The sequence below is a fragment of the Myotis daubentonii genome, chromosome 9 (genome assembly GCF_963259705.1).
Source record: "Myotis daubentonii chromosome 9, mMyoDau2.1, whole genome shotgun sequence".
Lineage (NCBI taxonomy): Eukaryota > Metazoa > Chordata > Mammalia > Chiroptera > Vespertilionidae > Myotis > Myotis daubentonii.
Window position 1 is genome coordinate 43,900,075 of NC_081848.1, and position 23,550 is coordinate 43,923,624.

Sequence of the window (23,550 nt, forward strand, 5' to 3'; positions counted from 1 at the left end):
TTGACAAATATGGTTCTCCCATACAGTGGGTTTCCTTTTCATTTTTTTTAAATATGTTTTTATTGATTTTTCACAGAGAGGAAGGGAGAGAGATAGAGAGTTCAGAAACATCGATGAGAGAGAAACATCGACCAGCTGCCTCCTGCACACCTCCCACTGGGGATGTGCCCGCAACCAAGGTACATGCCCTTGACCAGAATTGAACCTGGGACCTTTCAGTCCGCAGGCCAACGCTCTATCCACTGAGCCAAACCGGTCTTGGCCCCTTTTCATTTTGTTGATGGTTTCCTTTCTGTACAGAAACTTTTTAGTTTGATGTAGTCCCATTTGTTTATTTTTTCTTTTGTTTCCCTTGTCCTAGGAGATATAACAGCAAAAATGTTGCTACAAGACATATCTGAGGTTTTACTGCCTATGTTTTCTTCTCGGATTTTTATGGTTTTGCGACTTACATTTAAGTCTTTTGTCCATTTTGAGTTTATTCTTGTTTATGGTATAAGTTTGTGGTCTAGTTTCATTTTTTGCATGTGCCTGATTTCACTACGTTTTTACTGAACATAATTTGACTGCAGAATCTGAGAAAAAAGTGATCAGGAGCAACTTGATCCTAGGTAAAATGTAATTAGAATAGATTGTAAGCTAATAATGACATTTTTTTTTTTTGAAGGGGTCATGTTTTGGTCAACTTGGCAATACATTTATTTTCTGTTGGATTAAGCTTTTTTACAGAAACATTTAGTGAACACATATACACAATTTAATGTTTGTTTTTCTTAAAAATGTATGGTAATAACGTGTACATTGTGCATTTTTATATATGTGTGTACATATATGTGTATATATACATACATATATACATATATATATATTTATTGATTGATTGATTTCAGAGAGGAAGGGGAAGGGAGAGAGAGATAGAAACATCAGTGATGAGACGGAATCATTGATCGGCTGCCTTCTGCACGCCCCACACTGGGGATTGAGCCCGCAACCTGGGCATGTGCCCTGACTGGGAACCGAACTGTGACCTCCTGGTTCATAAGTTGATGCCCAACCACTGAGTCACGCTGGTTGGGCTACAGTGTGTATTTTTGAAAGGGGAACATCTTACAATATGGTCTTGAAAACTGAAATATAATAAGGTTGAATGGGATGAGAAAGAAGACTTAGATGATAACCTTGGGCAAGGCCAAGTAACCTAAGCCTGAGGTTTCTCATGTAAAATGGTGATAGGAATAGTATCCTTTTCACAAGGTGATTGTGAAATGTCAGAGATTATGAAAGATGAGACACTTTGTAATTTGTGAAATGCTAAAGAAAGAGTAACTATTAAATTATAGATGACTCAGCTCCAATCCTAATTTATACCTTCATCTCTAATTGGAATAATTAAAGTTTGATTCATTTACTTTCCTGCACTTGTCTGTAGGTAGATTTTGGGGGAAGTGGGTCAGTATGTAGCTGGAACCCTGATTACTTAGGGAGAATGTGAATTAAAAATGGGGAAATACTTAAAGAATCACTGGGCTGGTGTGGCTCAGTTGGTTGGGCGGCATCCCATGCACCAGGAGGTCAGTTAGACTACCGGTCAGGGCACATGTCTGGTTGAGGGCTTGATCCCCAGTAGGGGGTGTGTAGGAGGCAGCCAATCAATGATTCTCTTCCACCATTGATGTTTCTATCTCTGTCCCTCTCCCTTCCTCTCTGAAATCAATAAAAATAGATTTAAAGAGAAGAAAAAAAAAAAGAATCATTGCTCTGTTTTTAGCTGTTTCCCTGTGAGGCTGTTCATCTTTGTCAACTATGAAATACCTATACTTAGGTATTTTAAAATTTATTTATTTTTTTTTAGTGACATCTTTCATTGTGTATGTAGTATGCATTTTCTGGCAGTTCTGTTGGTTTATGAATTCTCATGAGGTTTCCTGCTGCTAACCATTCTAAGATTTTTTTTTTTAAAGGAAGTTGACTGTTTATTTTGATATACATTTGATTGTTTTCTTTATTGCCATCCTAAGGAAGCTATTGTTTTTTGGGAAAGCTCAAGTAATTCTTGGTTTTGTTTTTATAGGCTCAGATCACCATGAAAGTAATCCAAGGTTTATACAGTGGGGTCACTACTGTGGAACTAGATACTTTGGCTGCTGAAACAGCTGCAACCTTGACTACTAAGCACCCTGACTATGCCATTCTGGCAGCAAGGATTGCTGTCTCTAACTTGCACAAAGAAACAAAGAAAGTATTCAGTGGTGAGTCTAGAGGAAAGGTTAGAAATAATTTAATATTCCTAGAAAATTTATAAGGGTACTAGAATGACAAAAGAAAAGTTACATCTTGTTTTTAAAAAGCAAGTTAGTGGCAGAGGGGGCACTAGAACTTCCCATTCCCCCATGCTGCTGACTTGCTGAATGGAAAGGTCAGTGGATCTTTTTGTTTTCTTGTATGCACGCTTTTTTCCCTTTCTTTCTTTTTGAAGCCCATTTTGAAGTAGTTGGTGGTGATGTGCTTGGAAAAATGAGTAGCACATATTGACAAGTTCTGCATTAAACAAAATGGTGCAGTTAATCTTGTGTCCCATTAGCAAATACTTTACTCAGTTGCTGCCATTTTATAGCTCAGGGAATGTGGGCAAGGGAAGGTTAAATAATTTGTTTGGTATATAAAAAGTGGTATATAATAAGTCCGATAGTAAGACGATGACAGAAATCTTTGGCTCTTGATTCCAGATCTGTTGTGCTGGGCCTCAAACAGTGTATTTTTCCCTCTTTAGTAGATATATTGTAAACATATCAGTTCTCCCAGAATTGTATTGATATATACAAGTCCATTTCAATAAAAATGCCAACATTGTGAGTGTGTGTGTGTATTATACATAAATACAGAGAGCCAATTAATGCTATGATGCCTTAAAGAAGAGCAAATGAAAGAGCTTACTAAATGTGCATTTACAGATGTGAACTGCTTAGTATGATAGATTCTGAATTTCAAGTTGAAATTTTATTAGGGTAAAAAATTTGAGAAGAGATTATAATTTCTGCTTTTTTAAAAAATTTTCAACCAATAATTCTCAATGGGGTTGTGTATTAATCACCTGGGAATCTTTTTCAAAGAGCCTATGTTCAGCCCTGGCCGGTGTTGCTCAGTGGTTGGAGCATTGGCCTGTGCACCAGAGGGTCCAGGGATTGATTCCCGGTCAAAGGCACATACCTAGGTTGCAGGTTTGATCCAAGGGTGTGTGTGGGAGGCAACCAATGGTTGTGTCTCTCTCACATCAATGTTTCTCTCTCTTCTCTTCTCCCCCTCTTTCCCCTTACCCCCGCCCTTCCACTCTTTCTAAAAAAAAATCAGTTGAAAAATATCCTCACTCCTGTTTTTATTTAACAAAAAGTAAAAACAATAAGCCTATGTTCACTCTAACTCTGGAAGCTTGTTTTCTCAACTGAGGCATTATATATTCAGCATGTATGTCTTTGTTGAGCCCTTTCTATGCTAAGCATTGAGGTGGACTAGGATGAAAAAAGTGATTTGAGAACCATTGTTTTAAACTATTACTGGAAGAGTGAATTAGCTCTCCATTAAGTGGTTTTGACATTTTTATTTTCTGTTGTATTTTTTTTAGATGTGATGGAAGACCTCTACAACTACATAAATCCACATAATGGCAAACACTCTCCCATGGTGGCCCAGTCAACACTGGATATTGTTTTGGCAAATAAAGATGTATGTGTAATGCTTTCCTGGTGAAAAAAAATATTTTAAAATATATTTTTATTGATTTCAGAGAGGAAGGGAGGAGAGAGAGAGAGAAACATCAATGATGAGAATCATTGATTGGCTGCCTTCTGCATGTCCCCCACTACACAGGCATATGCCTTTGGCAAGAATTGAACCCAGGAACTTTTGGTCCACAGGCTGATACTCTATCCACTGAGAAAAACTGGCTAGGGCATAGGTTCTTCTTTTTTTTTTTTTTTTAAGCAACAGCACATTTTAAAAATGTAAATACTATAAAACATATAGATAAAAAAGTAATTCTCTCTACTTCTCTGAATACTAGCTTTCCTCTTTAGAAACAACATTTTATTATTTTAAATATATTTTTCCAGGGCTATTCTGTAATACATGTGTGCATACACATAAATTTTTCCTTTATGTGTATGTGCACAGTGTTCTTACTGATACTTTATTACAGATAGTTCTGTATTAGTATTTAGGACTTAATCCTATTCTTTTGAAGAGCTGCATAGCATTCTATTTTATAGAAATGTTGTCTATATGTTAATTGCTCTAGTGGTGAATATTTGTTTTCCATTTTTTGCTGAAGTGGATATCCTTGTATGGTAGTGTTTTGCTTATAGAGTACATTGGTAAGATAAATCCTTTAAGTGGAATTGCTGAGACAAAGAGTGTGAGCATTCAAAATATTAGGGAACATTGCCAAACTAATTCCTAACAAGGTTGCTCAGGTAAAAATTTGAAAGATCTTGCTCAATAACTTAAAAGTGATCTACTTGAGTATATGTTTTTAAGCCTAATTAGGATACTGAATTTATATAAATTTTTAAAATTAACATTAGATGTGGATTTCTGTTCTATAACAATAATACTTAGTGGTACCTCTTTATTATCCTATGTCATTTTTAATTCTGGAGTCAGGGCTGAACTGTTGATTTTGTGCAAATAAGTTTAATTATTTTAATTATGGGATCTTTTTTTACCTTCATCAGCGCCTGAATTCTGCCATTATCTATGACCGAGATTTCTCTTATAATTACTTTGGCTTTAAGGTAAATAATGGGTTTCAAATATATGGGAATTTCTCCTTAAGTCAGGAAATACAGGTTTTTGTTTATGTTTAGTGATACAGTTATAAAGGCAATAAGTTGATGGAAGTTGGGATGTACCTAGGGAATTAGTGGGGTAGATGGATAGTGGTTGTTTGAATTAAAGAAATATAGCTTACCCATTTGCAATTTTCAGAGTTTCTAAATATTACTTCTGGATTACCTGAGGAGTTGTGCAGATAATTTGCCATAATGATTCGATATTGTTTTACTGTTTATGCAACAACTATTGAATCCCTACTGAGTCCCAAGTGCTTTTCTAGGTACTTTTGTGTTGGTAAACTGTGATTGAGAACCTGAATGTTGGTGTTAGACCTGGGTTCGAATCTTGGCTCTACTTTTTTTTCCCTCTTTCCTTTTCTTAAATTTAATTTACTACTGCTTAAAACAATTATACAAGTTTCATGTGCACAATTCCACAACACATCATCTATACATTATTTTGTGTGTTCACCACCCCAAGTCTCTTTCCATCACCATTTATGCCCTCATACCCTTCTCCACCTCTCCTCCTCAATCCTCCCCATGGCAGTCACCACACTGTTGTCCATGTCTATGCATTTTTCTCTCTTTGTCTCAGTTCCTCCACTGCCACCTCCTACTCCACACCCCAGGTTCTGCTCTACTTCTTACTAGCAAGTTACTTAATCTCTCTATGCTTAGTTTCCTCATCTTAGAATGGGGATAGTATAATATAATTTTTTTTCTTCAGAATCTTTTATGAAGCTTAACTAGAGGTCCGGTGCACGAAAATCGTGCAGGGGTGGGGTGGGGGTCCCTTAGCCCAGACTGCACCCTCTTCATTCCAGGACATCCCTCTCGCAATCTGGGATCGCTGGCTTCTAACCGCTTGCCTGCCTGCCCACCTGATTGCCCCTAACTGCCTCTGCTTGCCGGCCTGACCACCCCCAACTGGTGCCCTCCCAGCCTGGTTGCCCCCTAACTGGTCCCCTGCCAACCTGGCCCCCCCCTAACTGCCCTCCTGCTGGCCTGTCTCTACGCCCCCCCCCCCCCCCCGCAACTGCTTCCCTGCTAGCCTGATCGCTCCTAACTGCCTCTGACTTGGCCCCCGCCACTGTGGCTTTGTCTGGAAGGATGACTGGAAGATGTCCAGTCTAATTAGCATATTACCCTTTTATTAGTATAGATAGTCTACATCCCCAAATCATCTCTACCCATTCTCCATCTCACTTTGTACTCTCCAGACACAGTGACTCTCTTGCAAAAGTTATGATTTTCAGTCATTCAACCTTTATAATTCTGGCATTGCACGGTGGTTTCCATCTGTATAATATAATTTTAACAACAAATTCTGTTGAGGATAAGTGAGTATGTTGCTTAGATCAATGCCTAGCCTGTTATAAGTACTTTATACCTGTTAACCATTGTGATGATGGTGAATACTGTAACTGCTGCTATTGATGTTATACATATTAATATAGAGCTAACTTTCTCCAGAAATTTCATGCAGTCTTTACCAAAACAAATAGCCAATTGATAATGTTCCATGGAGCTGAAGTTAGTAAGAGTAAATATATTATTATTTTCATTTAAAATTTTATGAAAACTGAGAAGATTTAAATAGATTGACTCATTGTGAATGTTATATCTACTGTGTCTTTAAGAACTGTTCTGGACGTTTTTTGGTTGCTTTGCTTTTTCTAGACGCTAGAACGGTCCTATTTGTTGAAGATCAATGGAAAAGGTGAGAATAAAGATGTTTGTGTGTTTTATTTTCTGTGCATTATACTGAATATAGAGCTTTGAGCTATTTGCCTTAATATTTCTGTCTAAACTCTGACTAACATTTTTTTTAAAAAATATATTTTATTGATTTTTTACAGAGCGGAAGGGAGAGAGATAGAGAGTTAGAAACATCGATGAGAGAGAAACATCGATCAGCTGCCTCCTGCACATCTCCCACTGGGGATGTGCCTGCAACCCAGGTACATGCCCTTGACCGGAACCGAACCTGGGACCTTCCAGTCCGCAAGCTGACGCTCTATCCACTGAGCCAAACCGGTTTCGGCTCTGACTAACATTTTTAACTTTAGGCCTAGTTTATGAATAATTGTCCTGCTTTTTTTTTTTAATTGTCTGCTTTTTAAAATTGTTTTCTTTTTGACTCAGGTACATGTCTAGCCTAGGTTGTCTGACATGTTCCATCATGTGAAAACTCCTCTTTTGATTTTAGTGGCTGAAAGACCACAACATATGTTGATGAGGGTATCTGTGGGGATTCACGAAGAAGATATCGATGCTGCTATTGAAACATACAACCTTCTTTCTGAGAGGTGGTTTACCCATGCCTCTCCCACGCTCTTCAATGCTGGCACCAACCGCCCACAACTTTCTAGGTATGTGTGCCTCATCTATAGTCAGTTTTAAAATTCTGAAATGGTTTTGACTAGGCAAATAAATGTTGGCCTGAACAACTAGGCAGTTGATCACAGAAAGATTAATTTAATGAACATTTAAATCACTTCTGCTCTGATTAAATGAGACTTGCATTCTGGAAACATCTCTTTAGTGTGGTAAATGAATTAGAGGGGGACAAATGCTGATAATGAATTTTAAGCTTGATTCCAGTGATGGTTGCTCAATTCTGTGAATATACCAAAAGCCATTAATTGTACACATTAAATGGGGAATATTATGGTATGTGAATTTATATCTCAGCCAGGTTTTGAAAAAAGTAAATACTGCCTGGCCAGTATTGCTCAGTGGTTGAGCGTCGACCTATGAACCAGGAGGTCATGGTTCGATTCCAGGTTAGAACACATGCCCGGGTTGCAGGCTTGATCCCCAGTGTAGGACGTGCAGAGGCAGCTTATCAATGATTCTCTCTCATCATTGATATTTCTATCTCCCTCTCCCTTCCTCTCTGAAATCAATAAAATACATACATATATATGTGTGTGTGTGTGTGTGTGTGTGTGTGTGTGTGTGTATTTATATATAAAGAGCCAGGGTCTGTAACATCCACAACGACCGAAGGCTGAACCGAACACCAGAAGTCAGTGCTGGGTTGCTGTGGCGACCCAGCACTGACTGCCAAGGGGACTGCGGATCAGGCCCGGAGAGAGGCACGAAGACAGAGGCAGGGTCTGATCCGCAGCCTCACTAGCAGCTGTTGATCAGCCGTTCCCTCTCTCTTTCTCTCTGGCGTTCGCCAGCAACCGCACATCTGTTTCTCTCCGGGCCTCCTTGGGGGCTGTAGATCAGCCCCGTCTCTTTGATCAGGCCCAGAGATAGGCCTGTTGACGCTGACTGGCATTGAAACTGACCAATCAGAACCTATCCTGGTGAAGTGCCAGGAGGCAATGGCTGCCTAAGAAGCAGAGCTTTTGGCGCTGACTGGCATCGAAACCGACCAGTCAGAACTTAATCTGGGTGAACTGCAAAGGCAGAACCTAAGGTGGAGGCTGAGGAGGGGTTTTAAGGGCAACAGCTGTTTGATGTAAGGTGTAAGAAAGTGGTTCAATTTTTTAATGACCGCTTTGGCAGTATAGTGCATATGGCTGGCTATCAGTCCAGATATAGATGTCTGCCAAGAGCATCTCCTCCTGCTGAAAAAGGCTCCCTCCCCCCATTTTACACAATCCTATCCTACATAATTTATACTAATAAAAGGGTAATATGCTAATTAGACCGGGTTGACCGGCCATCTTCTGACGTCCAACTTCCTTCTGGACAAAGCCATGGTGGTGGGAGCTGAGTCAGAGGCAGTTAGGGGTGATCAGGCTGGCAGGGGAGGGCAGTTGGAGGTGAGATCAGGCCAGCAGGGGAGGGCCATTGGGGACAAGATCAGGCTGGCACAGAGGGCAGTTAGGGGCAATCAGGCAGGCAGTCAGGTGAGCGGTTAGGAGCCAGCAGTCCCATATTGCGAGAGGGTCCAGGCTGGGCTGAGGGAACCGCCCCCCCGCCCCCCCCCCACATGAATTTCATGCACCGGGCCACTAGTATATAATAATAAAAGCGTAATATGCTAATTAGACCCAATGTCCTTCCAGATGACCTTCTAGACGAAGCTGGGGCTTCGAGTGAAGCCCAGGTGCCGGAGGGAAGTGGTGCTGGCAGCTGGGGGAAGGAAGGCCTACTCTTGCACGAATTTCGTGCATCGGGCCTCTAGTATCTATCTATCTGTCTATATATAGAAGTAAATACTGCCAGCTAATTAAGGGATGTTTATAGTAGTCTGTACTAGAGATTATGGTAATTTGGATTAGGAGGTGAAAGTAGAGATGGAAAGAAATAGATTCAAAAGATAGTTTTGGAGGTAAAATTGACAGAATTTGATGACGTTTTGGATATGATGAGCCAAGGATTGTTTTTGAGTTTATGTATAGGTAGAGTAAGAAGATGAATGGTGATGCTATTTTTTGGAAAGGGAACACTGGAACAGAGTCCAATAATCTGTAAAAAACAAAGCAAACAAACAAAACACCCTTAGCAAGCTGATTCATTCCAGGAATTCAAGGATGTGCTATCAAGAGTATATTAATGTACTCCATTGCACTAATATTTTATACCATTTAATACTCTGTCATAATAAAAATTAGCAAAATCAATACAGAAAATAACTTTCTTAATTGGTTAAAAATATCCACTAAAAACAGGTCTATTAGAAATTTCAGCAAAAGATTTGGATATATTAGTTCAATATAAATTAATCAATTAAATTTCTATACCTTAGATATTAGAAGATTAAGTTTAAAAATATATTATTTATAATACTGGTAGGTTACCCAAGAACAAATCTAATAAAAGATAGAGAAGGCTCTTAAGGAGAAAATTTTCAAACATAGTTGGATATTAAAAAATAAGGTGATTTTTATATTTAAAAAATGAATTTAATATTGCAAAGAGGTCAGTTTTTCCCAATTTAAACTGTAGATTAAGTATAATTCCATACAAAATTTCAACATGATCATTCTAAAATTTATATGGAGGAGCAAAAGACTAAGAATAATCGAGTAGGCTGCTGAAAGGTAGCAGGCCCTAATCTCTGGAACCTGTAAATATTACCTTACAAGGAAAAATGGTATTTGTAGATATAATTAAGAAAGATCTTGACATGGGAAGGTTATCCTAAATTATCCAGGCAGGTCCTAGGTGGTTTGGCTCAGTGGATAGACCATCGGCCTGTGGACTGAAGAGTCCTGGGTTCAATTCCAGTGAAGGGCACATGCCTGGGTTGCAGGCTTGATCCTCAGTGGGGGACGTGCAGGAAGCAGCTGATCAATGATTCTCTCTCATCATTGATGTTTCTGTCTCCCTCTCCCTTTGTCTCTGAAATCAATAAAAGTATATTTTTTAAAATTATTCAGGCCCTAAATACAATCAAAAGTATCTTTGTAAGAGAAGAGAGAGGCTGAGAGAGAGAATGATATATGTAGATGAAAAGAAGGCAATGTGAAGATGGAGGCAGAAATTGGAGGAATGTAGCTACAAGCAAAGGATCCATCAGAGCTAGAAGAGGCAATGAATATAGTCTCCCCCTTGAGCCACTAAAGGGAGTGTTCTTGATTTTGGCCTAGTGAAACTGATATTGAACTTCGGGCCTCCAGAACTATGAGAGAATGCATTTCTATTTTAAGCTGCCAAATTAAGTGGTAATTTCTTAGGGCAGCCAAAGGAAACTGCAAGGCAATTTTGAAGAAAAAGCCCAGATTTCAAGACAACTGGAAGGCTATCAATATGTGTGGTATTTACTCTGGGGTAGGAAAAAAAAAAACCAAAACAAAACACTGGAGCATAAGAGCACAGAAATAGATTCAGGCTTATATGGGAACATGAATAACTGAGGTGTCATTGCATTTTATTAACAAAACAGTGCTAGGGAAATTGGCTATCCTATGGGGAAAGTATAATTAGAGTTCCCTTTTACATGCTATATACAGAAATAAATTCAAGAAAAACTAAATGTGAAAGTAAAATCTTTTAGAAGAGCATATAGAGAAAATAGATATCTATTTTCCTCTTCAACTTTTGACTATGAATTTCAAACATTCAAGTAAGTTTAAAGAAAAGGACAATGAATATCATCCATATACCCACCTCTGCTTAGATCAAAAGATTACTGATATTTTTTCATATATGTGTGTGTGTGTGTATTTTTTTTTTTTTAATTTTTTTGGCTGAGTCATTTGAAAGTGAGTTTTAGACATCATGACTCTTAATGCTTCAACCTATATTTTTTTAGGAGAATATATATGACCTCACAATAGTGAAGGACTTCTTAAAATATAATAAGCAAAACAACATAAAGGAAAATTGACTACATTAAAATTACAACTTCTGTGAACCAAAAACAGTGACAAAACAAGTTTCAGACTGGGAGAAGATATTTGCAATGTATATTAACTATCAAAGGATTATAAGAAAAAGACAGAGAACCAGATAGAAACATGGGCAAGGGATGTGAAAAATAATTCATAGAAGAAGAAACTTGATTGGCCAATAAACATGTGAGATGATAAATATTGCTAATAATTAGGAAAATGAAAGTTAATATAATGAGGTATATCATACTCATCAGTTTGATAAAAGTGCAAAAGCTAATATAATGAGGTATATCATACTCATCAGTTTGATAAAAATGCAAAGGCTAATAATGCCAAGGTTGGTAAGATTATAGAACACAGGGAACTCATTCATACATTGGTAAATAGAAAATACTTACATGTTCACTTTGGAGAATCGTATTTTTTATTTTTATTGATTTCAGCAAGGAAGGGAGAGAGAGAGAAAGAGAGAGATCATTGATGAGAGAGAATCATTGATTGGCTGCTTCCTGCCCACCCCCTACTGGGGAACGAGCCCACAACCCAGGCATATGCCCTTGACCGGAATCGATCCCAGGACCCTTCAGTCCGCAGGCCGACGATCTATCTACTAAGCCAAAACAGCTAGGGCTCTAATACAATATTGAATTAAAACCAACTTGCAGAGGATAAATAAATATGCAACCAGAAATTTTGAAAATGTAGAACATATGTAAATGCTAAAAGGTCAAAATGTATAAGAAGGTAACCTAATATATAAAGAGCCAGGTGCCCTCACGACTGAAATGACCAAATGGGCGACTGGTCACCATGAAATGCATAGAGCACCTCTTGGTTCCCTGGCCCCTGAGCCACTTGCCATGAGGGTGTGGTGGCAGTGGGCGGGACTGGGGACTGTTGAGTGTCAGCGGCTGGCTGCTTTGTGGGGCGGCAGCGACCTTAGTGGAGCAGTAACTGGGCGGCAGCAAGTTTCGTGGAGCAGTCACATGGTGGGGGGTTTAGTGAAGCAGTGGCAGGGCAGAGGGAGCATCGCAGAGTAGTCGAGGGGCCGTGAGCATTGCGAAGCAGGAGCGTCCTGGGGCATGGAGCTTCACAGCGTCGCAGGGCGCCAGAGGCCAGTGATGGAGGCCAGTTTAGGCCTAGGGACCCTAACCACACCTGATTTCATGTGTGCTGGGCCTCTAGTGGGATTATAATTAGACTTTATAGTGTCTAATTAATTGAGATAGGTGGTAATAAGTACAAAATATATTATTCTCTATCTTTCTGAATGTCTAAATATTCAGTAGAAGTTAATGGATAGAATACATTTGATTGGTTGAATATTTGCCGAAAGTCAGTCCATCCTTGCTGCTTGACACAGTCGCTGCAGGGAAGAAACATCTGCACAGCATGTTTCAAGGGACCTGGCGTATATGGCATACTGTTCTTAATATGTTTGCTCCCCTCCTTGGCCCTATGTGTTTCAACCAAGGTCACCTCTCAGAGAAAGGTTGTTTCCCCAGGTAGGGATTTTTCCCTGAAGTTAGGGAGGGGATAAAACCCCTTAACTAAGTGCCAGGCGGGTAGTTAATCACTTTAACTATGAACAATCACACTTAAGCTACGTAATCTTTACTCCCTGGAATGGAGATAAGAAACGCCCTAACCTTTGGAATAGAAATTGATAGGATTAAAATCAACTGGTATAAATACAGATGTAACAAGACAATGACACACAGAACCTGACTGGAGAACCTAGCGAGAGAACTTGACTACAGAACCTGGCTATGATGATCACCTGAACGCTGCCTCTGTGTCATTCCTTCTTTGCCGATTCCATCCACACCTTTGGGATCCCCTGGGCCTGCTGGGGTTGGACCCCCAACAAATATTCAAGGTAGTGAAATGATCATTGGTAGAGTATGGTTCCTGAGATAGGGAATAGGTTGAAGATTCAAAGCACAGGCACAGAGGTTGTCTTCAAAAAGACAGGGAGCTGAATTTTGGTGACATATCAAAGAATTGGTTGACCATTGCATAGATGTTTCTTTTTTTCATAAATGTTTAATTTTTCTTGGCTTAGTAATAGGTGGAAAAGACTGTTATGAATGTTTAGGATTTGCATGAGAAAATGTGATGATGGCACATTTGCAATCTGGTGAACATGTAAGCTAATGTTTTATTATTTATTTATTTTATTTATGCAAAGGTGGATATTTATTGAAGAACAAGTACAGACTCCCATGTGGGGAGGGGGAAAGAGTCCCTAAGCTAATATTTTAGACTTATCTCTAAGACTTCCTTCTAGGCTTATCATCTAGAGTTGGCAGCAAGGTGATTTTAAAACAATATGATAGCGGACGGACTGGGTGGCAGGGAGCACGGGTGGCAAAGGGGCTGTACCCCCAGCCGGCTGGCTCTTGCCACCCTCCCTTCACATCAGCCTATCTGCCAGCTTGCAGCAGGTCTTTGTGGGGCTCTGTTGATCCTGGCTGTGGGTCACCATGCAGGGAGAAGTGTTCGGGAAGGCTCTGGTCCCCTGAAGGGGTTTACCAGGCCTGCTGCTCCTCAGCTCACACAGGGTGTGCCGTCACCAGCTGTCTTGGCCTCCCTGGTCCTGGTCCCTGCTGGGCTGAGAAAGTGTCCTCCAAAGGGATCTGTGCACTGGCTCCTGGGTGAGGTGGCTAAAGTATATTGAGCCCCCTTCTGTGGGCAGGGGTAGGGTGGGCCCCTCACCTACCCAGCAGCCAGGAGAGCAATTGAGAGCTCCCAAGCACTGGAGAGGGAGCAGAGATGCATAAGGTTGCTTGAGACTGGTTCTAGTGATAAGATCCCCTACAGTTGGGCTTTTCTGACCCCATGTTGTTGATAAATGAACTACATCTTAAAACAACAACAAAACAATATGATATGTTGATATGTTTTACTATGTCATAGCTAGTAACAGTATATATTTTTTCTTCTAAAAACACCTAGTAATTTTGTAAACTTCGAATCTTTTATTTGCCTAACTTACTGTCTTTGGATTATGTAGTTATTTCTGTGACTCTGCTTTGCTTCACTTCCTTCATATGTTGTGACTTCTTTCCCCTATAGCTGTTTCCTTCTGAGTATGAAAGATGATAGTATTGAAGGCATTTATGACACATTAAAGCAGTGTGCATTGATTTCCAAGTCTGCTGGGGGAATTGGTGTTGCTGTGAGCTGTATTCGAGCTACTGGTAGCTACATTGCTGGGGTAAGCTTCTGTTGTATGATTAAAAATGTGTAGACTAGAGGAATTCAAGTCCATAAGCAACCAAGCTTATGGTTGAGAGGGCATATGCTGGGGCTTGGTAGACCTAAGTCTGTTAGTTACTGGCTGGTTGTATGACTTGGAGTGAGTCATTTCACTGCTTGTGACTTCATTTTCTTCTGTTTTATTTAAGGGTTAGTATAGATGATCTCTAGAATCCTTTTTATCTGAGATTTTGATTTATATTTTAGAATTCTGGTTTATCTATATACTAGAGGCCCGGTGCATGAAATTCGTGCATGGGGAAGGGGTCCCCTCAGCCCAGCATGCACCCTCTCCAATCTGGGACATCCCTCTCACAATCTGGGACCGCTGGCTCCTAACTGCTCACCTGCCTGCCTGCCTGATTGCTCCTAACTGCCCCCCCCTGCCAGCCTGATCACCCCTAACTGCCTCTGCCTGCCTGCCCCTAACTGCCTCTCCTGACAGCCTAATCACCTCTAACCGCCTCTGCCTGCCGGCCTGATTGCACCTAACTGCCACCCGATTGCCCCTAACTGCCACCCCTACAGGCCTGGTCGCCCCCAGTTGCCCCCCCCCCCCACCGGCCTGGTTGCCTTCAAATGCCCCCCTTGCTGGCCTGGTTGCCCCTAATTGCCCCCCACTCCTCGCTGGCCTGGTTGCGCCTTCTTGCCCTTCCTGCCAGCCTGGTCGCCCCCAACTGCCCTCCTCGCCGGCCTGGTTGCCCCCAACTGCCACCCCTGCCAGCCTGGTCGCCTTACTCAGCCTGCTGTGCTGGCCTGGTCGCCCCACGCAGTTGCTGTTCAGTCATTTGGTCATCCCTCACTAACCCCCCTGCCATCCTAGTCGCCCCACACAGTCTGCAGTTCAGTCGTTTGGTCGTCCCTAACTAACCCCCTTGCCGTCCTGGTTGCCCCATGCAGCCTGCTGTTCATTCATTTGGTCGTCCTCACTAATCTCCCTGCTGGCCTGGTCGCTCCACACAGCCTGCTGTTCAGTCGTTTGGTTGTCCCTTACCCCCCTGCCAGACTTGTCACCCAACGCAGCCTGCTGTTCGGTTGTCTGTCTGGTTGTTTCGGTCATGACGACCCTGGATTTTTATATATTAGGATATAACAGCCTAAACAACTGTTATGACCGAATGACCGGAACAACTGCTTGACCAGTTGCTATGACGCGCACTGACCACCAGGGAGCTGCCCCCTGGTGGTTAGTGCACTCACAGCCAACCTTCCGCGGGGGTCCCCCACACGCCTGGCCGGCCATCCTCCCACAGCCACTTCACATTCCCCACCGGCCAACCTCCCGTGGCCCCTTCCCCTGGCCGGCCAAGCTCCTGGGGTCCCTCCCCACAGCTGGCCAACCTCCTGGGGTCCCTCCCCCTTATTGGCTGGCCCCCCAATAGGCCTTGATTGCCGGCCAGGCCGAGGGACCCCACCCATGCACGAATTTGTGTACCCGGCCTCTAGTTTTATAATAATAGCAGCTGTCATTTATTGATTGCTTACTGTGTACTAAGTCTATTATAAAAAGTTTTACATGAACTACTCATTTAATTCTTACTACAGCTACAACCTTATGACATAGATAACATTACATACACATGGTAGGAACTTTATGCCTTACACTAATTTTGTGGGTGTAGGCCCTGCAGGCACTATTGTATTCACTTTATAAGTGAAGAAGCTGAGGCTTAGAAAGTTAAATTACTTCCAGAGATTAGTCATTTAATATGTGATAGAGCCAGGATTAAGTTTTAAACATTGACATTCTGTGATGTAAATTCAAGCACTACTACTTCACTTTTCCTTGGGAGTCAAGATAATGATTTTAAGTAAGACCCGGATTTAAATCCTATTTCCACTACTTACTAGTAGTGCCAAGTGCAAGTTACTTTATATCTTTGTGTTTGTTTCTTCATTTGTAATCTGAAGAAAATATCTAATTCTATAGAATAAAGATACAGAGTCCAGAAGGAAAACACTCCATGTGGTGTTTTGGAGGTGCTGTGATATATACAGTACTTATACGTAATAATAGGGTGAGCCATTGCTCGTTTATCTTTCTAGACTGTTCAAAGGCTTGCCATGGGTTAGAAGAATTATTTTTGAAATTTGATGAGGTTTATCCGAGTCTTAGGAGTCTATATTTTCTTATCTTCATTCCAGAATCCATTTATTGCTGAGAATCTCTATTTACTTGTTTATTGTCTTGATTTACCCATTGCTTATAATTCTTATTGTAAGTTGCCTTGAATTCTTTGGAGAATAAATATTTTTAAGGTGTGGAATTTATCCTGATACTGGATTCTTTTGACTTGTATTTATTATGTCTAATTGTAAATTAGAGATGCTATGAAATAACTTTGTATATAATTATAATTTATTCAACAATTTGTTGATTTTATTGGGCATTATATTTTCAAAGCAGAGGTAAAATGAAGAGCATGTAAAACTTTATAGACTAGGAAAGAGTATTTTGTTCATTCTTTAGTCATTTTGTTATTTTTCTTGCTGAGCCCCCTCTTTCTCCTCCAGATGCCTTTATTCTCAGTCTCTCTTTCAGACTAACGGCAATTCCAATGGCCTTGTACCAATGCTGAGAGTATATAACAATACAGCTCGATATGTGGATCAAGGTGGGAACAAGGTATGCTCTGTCACTTGAAAGTACTGGAAATCAGCTGAAACCGGTTTGGCTCAGTGGATAGAGCGTCGGCCTGCGGACTGAAGGGTCCCAGGTTCGATTCCGGTCAAGGGCATGTACCTGGGTTGCGGGCATATCCCCAGTAGGAGATGTGCAGGAGGCAGCTGATCGATGTTTCTCTCTCATCGATGTTTCTAACTCTCTATCTCTCTCCCTTCCTCTCTGTAAAAAATCAATAAAATATATATTAAAAAAAAAAAAAAAAAAAAGAAAGTACTGGAAATCAGAACTAAAAACTATTAGCCATCCATGCTTATCATAAGATGATTCATTGTGTGTTTCTAACAACTGCCTTTTTTTTTTTAAGTTTTAAAATCAGCTTAATGAGTATGATTTATTTTAAAGTGCACACACTTGAAATGTACATTTTGGTGGGTTTTAACTATGTAATTACCATACATATAGGCATTACCCCCAAATTTTTCTTCCTGCACCTTTATATTAATCACCCCTATCCTTCCTGTTCATACGTACTGGCTCCAGACAGCCAATGATCTAGTCAGCAGCTTTATTACATGACAGTTTCTTTGCAGACAACTGCTAAAGTTGTGACTTATATTAATACTTAATCTTGAAAAGGAGTTGTCATATGTCTTCTAAGTTTTTCTTTAAAGAAACAAAACTCTGGTCCAACTGGCATGGCTCAGTGGTTAGGTGTTGACCAATGAACCAGGAGGTCACCATTTGATTTCTGCTCAGGGCCCACCCCCTGGTTGTGGGCTCGATCCCCAATGTGAGAGAGACATGCAGGAGGCAGACAATCAATGATTCTCTCTCATCATTGATGTTCCTTATCTCTCTCCTTTCATCTCTGAAATCAATGAAAATATCTTTTAAAAAAAATAAAATTCTGCATATTTTATAGAGGTAAAAGTAAAGTTGAGAAGATTGGGTTGTTTATTTAATATCAGCAGGATAGTTTGTAACATGAGCCTGCATCTCATGGATATATGTAGGCATACTAATCATCTCTTAGTTTATGAAATTTCTCTGGTGTACTTAAAAAAAAATCTAGCCCAGCTGGTATAGCTCAGCAGTTGAACATTGACCCAGGAACCAAGAGGCTGCCGGTTGGATTCCTGGTCAGGGCACATGCCCAGGTTGTGGGCTTGATCCCCTGTGGGGTGCATGCAGGTGGCAGCCCATCGATGATGTTTCTCTCTCATTGATGTTTCTATCTCTCTATCCCTCTCCCTTCCTCTTTCTCTAAAAAAAAAATCAATAAAAACATTTTTTTAAAATAATTTTAAAAAATCTATAGGGACCTTGATAAGACATAGCACCTTTTTGACTTTTAGTAAAAGCACAAACTATTGTCAAAGTTAAAGTGATTATCTTTGGGCTTTATGCATGTTATATAGTGTAAAGTGAGCTGGAGGACAACTGAAGAGGAAGCTCCATCTCTAGTTCACTGTATCACTTTGGACAAGTTATTTAATCTTTCTTTTCCACATTTTCTTTATGTCAAATACTCTTTTTTTACTCTTGGTATTATAAGAAAAATATTACTAATTTATATTCTTATAGGACTTTTATTTGTATTATCTCATTTAATTCATTAATTGCAGTGAAGATCCAAGGAGATATAAAAGTGCTTTGGAAAATATGAAGTTTCTTTGTTTCATTCTGATTCTGAAAAGATTGATGATTGTTTACCTTAGCGACCTGGAGCATTTGCTATTTACCTGGAGCCTTGGCATTTAGACATCTTTGAGTTTCTTGATTTAAAGAAGAACACAGGAAAGGAAGAACAGCGTGCCAGGGACCTTTTCTTTGCCCTTTGGATTCCAGATCTCTTCATGAAACGAGTGGAGACTAATCAGGTGAGAGATGGATACCTGTTCATAATAATTACTTAACTCACATAAGCTTTTTCTTTAATCATCTTAAATCATGCCTAGGAATAGTCTACCTATGAGTTTTGCTACAGAAGGTATTTTGAACAAGTTAGGAGGTGCCATTCCTGCTTTCCTGGGTTTTTATTTTCCAAAGTAGATGCTGTCTGACCTATATGCTTAAAATTGTATACAAACAGGCAGAACTAGATATATGGATCTGAGCCTAAAGTGATTATTTCTATAGCAGATTTCCCAGTCAGTCTATGGAAGACACCCTATGCATTATAGTGTTTCTAATGGATTATGTATGGTTGCTTATTTGAAGTTTCTCATGTGTGATACTGTTCTTCCCTTTGTAGGACTGGTCTTTAATGTGTCCAAATGAGTGTCCTGGTCTGGATGAGGTTTGGGGAGAGGAATTTGAGAAGCTATATGAAAGGTATGGGAAAAATATGAAATAATGTTTTACATGTTTTTCTCTTATTTGGGGATCCACATTGCAAAACAATATCTTTTATTAGCCAGTTTCTAGGAATATTTGGAAGCATCTAGGAGAGAATATGACTAGTAATTTTATTTTGGTCAGCTTTACTTTTTGAATCTTTACCAAAATTTTGGTTTTGAGTTTTTTGATGCTTTTAAAAATGAAGGCAGTGTGTTAGCAGGGTTATTATTTTGCTTTGTCATATAGTACATTTGATAAATTTATATTGCATACAGAAATCAAAATCAACTAGGACAGTACATGTCATTAACTAATAGCACAATGGTACTACTTTAGCACAAAAGCACAATTTGACTATTTTAGGTTTTGTTCTTTTTATTCTGGAAGGTGGTGTTGATTTAGTGGGTTTGGGTTGTATTTGAAGAGATTTAAAATTGCCTGGCTTTCTTCACTGGCTCTTGTGAGAGTACAATAAATGTCATATTTCTTATTTTTTTCCTTAGCTAAGTTTAGTAAAAAAATTGCGTTTTTACAATATTATATTTCAGTGCCTTTCTTCATGTTATCTGTAATAAAGGTTTTCTTAGGGACTATTAAAATAATATTAGCTTTGTCTTTCAGTTATGAGAAACAGGGTCGTGTTCGCAAAGTTGTCAAAGCTCAACAGCTTTGGTATGCGATTATTGAGTCTCAGACAGAGACAGGTACCCCATACATGCTTTACAAAGATTCCTGTAATCGGAAGAGCAATCAGCAGAACCTGGGAACAATCAAATGCAGCAACCTGTGCACAGAAATAGTAGAATATACCAGCAAAGATGAGGTAGGTAGAAAAATTTCTGCCTAAATCTACTACTGAGAGGTGAATTTTAGGAAGTGAAGTTAATTATTTGTGAATCCCTCACTTGATTTCACTTGAGATGGGTGAAGGGAAATTTTACAGCTTATTGGTAAGCAGAAGGGCACCAAAATAGACAGCAATTACACAGGAAAGAAGAGGTGTGATCTGTGCCCTTGAATATCTTTTAGTCTAAGCCATGTAGAAGTCAGTCACCTGTTTCTTACACACATGTTGTAATAATCTTTACTTGAGGGAAATAGTAATGTACAGTCATGGTAGTTTAGGACAAACACAAAAATGTGTTAGGATGCTCTTTCAGTTTAAAGTATGTAAACTTGTAGAGAATCCTTTCAGTGATGGTGAGACAAAATTCTAATCTCAAATCTTTAAGGTGATTCACTAAAGAGACAAGGCCAGAATGGAGATGCAGATTTAGTTAAAAAAAAAAAAAAGTTTATGGAAAAGCTTCCATTTGGGAAGAAAGGTCTGTATGACAGATCAGAGATATGGATTGGTTTTATGCAATGAGTGTCAAATTTGTTTTGATGTAGCAAATACATTAAAGTTTGATATTGGTAGAGATGATTTTGGCCAGGGGAAAGGAGTTAGTAGGTGAAAGCTGGAATGTATCATAGGCCTGTGTAGGTTTCAGAAAGGAAAATAGCATTAAAATGGTGGGATGAGAAGGATAGATTTTGCTTCTGTTATAGGAAAGAGGTTTGTGGTTAGGTTAATGAGATTGTTGTAGTAGTTGGATGACAGCTTTTTGGATATTGGATATAAACTATGAAAATGAGGAGGAAGGAGCAGATCACAAATTGTAGGACCTAAAAAAATACCATGACAAAAGAAAAATCAGGGAGAAAATGGTGAGTTAAACATAGTGATAAGGTTGCGTTTAATTCAAAATTTATTTAGTACCCAGCTATGTGTAAAGCACTGTATTAAGTGCTTTGGGAAGATAAATGAATATGGCACAGCCTCTGCCCCCTGGAAACTTATAATTCAGTTGGAGGAAATTGACATATACTAAAATAATTACACAAGATAGATTATTATAGACTGCAAGAAAACTCTTCCAAATTACACATGCCCACCTCACCCTCTGACAAAGAAATTTGTTAGAAATATGGACAAATAAGGATTCACCCCTTTTTTTTAATCCTCACCCAAGAATATTTTTTCCATTGATTTTCAGACAGTGGAAGGGATGGAGGAGGGGTGAGACAGAGAAGGAGGGAGAGAAAGACAGAGACAGACATTGATGTGAGAGAGACACATCAATTGGTTGCCTCCTTCACGTGCCCCAGCCAGGGCCAGGGATCAAACCTGCAACCAAGATATATGCCCTTGACTGGGAATCGAACCCACAACCCTTCAGTCGGCAGGCTGACATTCACCACTAAGCCAAACCAGCCAGGGATGCCTCAGGATTTTTGCTGTTAATACTCTTTCTCCCCACATAGGCACATGGCTTGCTTTTTAACTTCTTCTGTTCTTTGTCCCTATGTCATGTTCTCATTGAGGTCTTTCTGGACAACTCTATTTTAAAATGGCATTCCTTCCATTCTTATCCCCAGGACTCTTATCTTCTTTTTTTGTTTTATTTTCTCTCTCTAGCATTTAATAGACTTACATGATTTGAGCTATGTTTTGAAAATGGGTGCTTTGGCAACAAGTATAGAATTGAGTAGGTATGAAGGGCACAAGGGAGTCTAGGTGAGAGGCATTGAGGTTTTGGATTAGGATAGTCATAATAAAAATGGAAACGAAAGTGTATTAATTCAACATTATTAAGCTTACTGTATGCCAGATGTGTCGCCCATACTAAAAATATATGGATAAGATAGGATCCCTACCTATAAAATGTCATTACCTAGTATAGTGAGTGTAATGGGAGAATCATCTGAAGAGCTTTTTCAAAATTCATCAGCTGGGTCCTCTGTTAAGGATTTGTCAGAATCTCAGTGAGGGTGAGGTGGGCATGTGTAATTTGGAAGAGTTTTCTTGCAGTGATGGAAATATTCTGTATCTGGTGTCTGTGGGACACTTAAAATGTTACTAGTGCAGCTGAGAAACTGAATTTTAAATTTCATTTAAGTTTGATTACATGTGGTTAGTGATTGTTGTATTGGACAGGGCACATCTACTCAGATATACATAAAAAATTATAACACAATATGATATAAGTGGTAATAGAGCCATGTACTATGGAACACAGGATTTTTTCCTCATCTTACCTATTCACTGGTGCATGTTATAACTCATGCGAATAAATACGGGGATTTAGAAATGAACTGATGAATGATGAAGAGGGAGAAGTCAAAGATAAAAATGAAAAATTTTAATGGTAGAGTGTTAGAGGCTTATATGATAGTGTTATCCACAGAGAGGAAATAAAAATTTTGTCATTCTTGACTCTTTTTCTTTACATTCCAGGTTGCAGTGTGTAACTTGGCTTCCCTGGCCCTGAATATGTATGTCACATCAGAACACACATATGACTTTAAGAAGCTGGCTGAAGTCACCAAAGTCGTTGTCCGAAATTTGAATAAGATTATTGATATTAACTACTACCCTATCCCAGAGGTATGAATAGATATCTCTGCTTATTGATAATTATTGAAATTCAAAGTGAAGGGAGTTTATCACAGTCTGCTTGCCAGGCATATACACTAATAAAAGACAATTCACCATAACTTTGCTATGCCCACCAGCCAATCAGCGCAACTATATGCAAATTAACCCAGCCACAATGGCGGTTAATTTGCATATGCTGGCTGGGAGCGAAGACTGAAGACAATGTAGAAGGAAGCGAAGTGCTGCAGAAGGGAGCAAAGTAGAGGCAGCAGAGACAGGAACAGAGCCAAGGTGGCGGAGGCGGGAGTGAAGCAAGCCAGGTGGCAGAGGCGGGAGCAAAGCCCACCTCAGCGGGTTTCGCTCCCTTCTCTGCTTCGCGCCAGCCGCAGGAAGCCCTATTCTTGCAGGAATCTTCCTGCAACGGGCCTCTAGTCATTTAAATAGTTATCATTGGAATGGTGTGAGAAAACAGATACAGAGAGTGTATGTCATTTGGTACAGAATGTTGCTTTTTTTCTGTTCAGTAATGTCTCTTTCTTCTCTAAGGCATACTTATCAAATAAACGTCATCGCCCTATTGGAATTGGGGTACAAGGTCTGGCAGATGCTTTTATTCTGATGAGGTATCCTTTTGAGAGTCCAGAGGCCCAGTTATTGAATAAGCAAATCTTTGAAACCATTTATTATGGAGCCTTGGAAGCCAGCTGTGATCTGGCCAAGGAGCATGGCCCATATGAAACCTACGAGGGCTCTCCAGTCAGCAAAGGAGTA

At 39.8% G+C, this 23,550-nt stretch overlaps 1 protein-coding gene across 3 annotated transcripts in view; it reads left to right on the forward strand.

Moving 5' to 3' along the window:
- RRM1 (ribonucleotide reductase catalytic subunit M1) overlaps positions 1-23,550 on the forward strand; it is a 49,840-nt gene that overhangs the window by 8,170 nt on the left and 18,120 nt on the right. For 2 of the 3 annotated variants that reach the window (XM_059708608.1, XM_059708609.1), the window contains exons 3-14: positions 2,072-2,249; positions 3,620-3,720; positions 4,728-4,787; positions 6,510-6,549; positions 7,039-7,201; positions 14,210-14,351; positions 16,935-17,018; positions 18,737-18,898; positions 19,273-19,352; positions 19,980-20,181; positions 22,639-22,788; positions 23,326-23,547. In XM_059708608.1, the coding sequence (XP_059564591.1) occupies positions 2,072-2,249; positions 3,620-3,720; positions 4,728-4,787; positions 6,510-6,549; positions 7,039-7,201; positions 14,210-14,351; positions 16,935-17,018; positions 18,737-18,898; positions 19,273-19,352; positions 19,980-20,181; positions 22,639-22,788; positions 23,326-23,547 (1,584 nt within the window). The remainder of the gene's footprint in view (positions 1-2,071; positions 2,250-3,619; positions 3,721-4,727; positions 4,788-6,509; positions 6,550-7,038; positions 7,202-14,209; positions 14,352-16,934; positions 17,019-18,736; positions 18,899-19,272; positions 19,353-19,979; positions 20,182-22,638; positions 22,789-23,325; positions 23,548-23,550) is intronic. The other variant, XM_059708610.1, reaches the window with a different exon arrangement.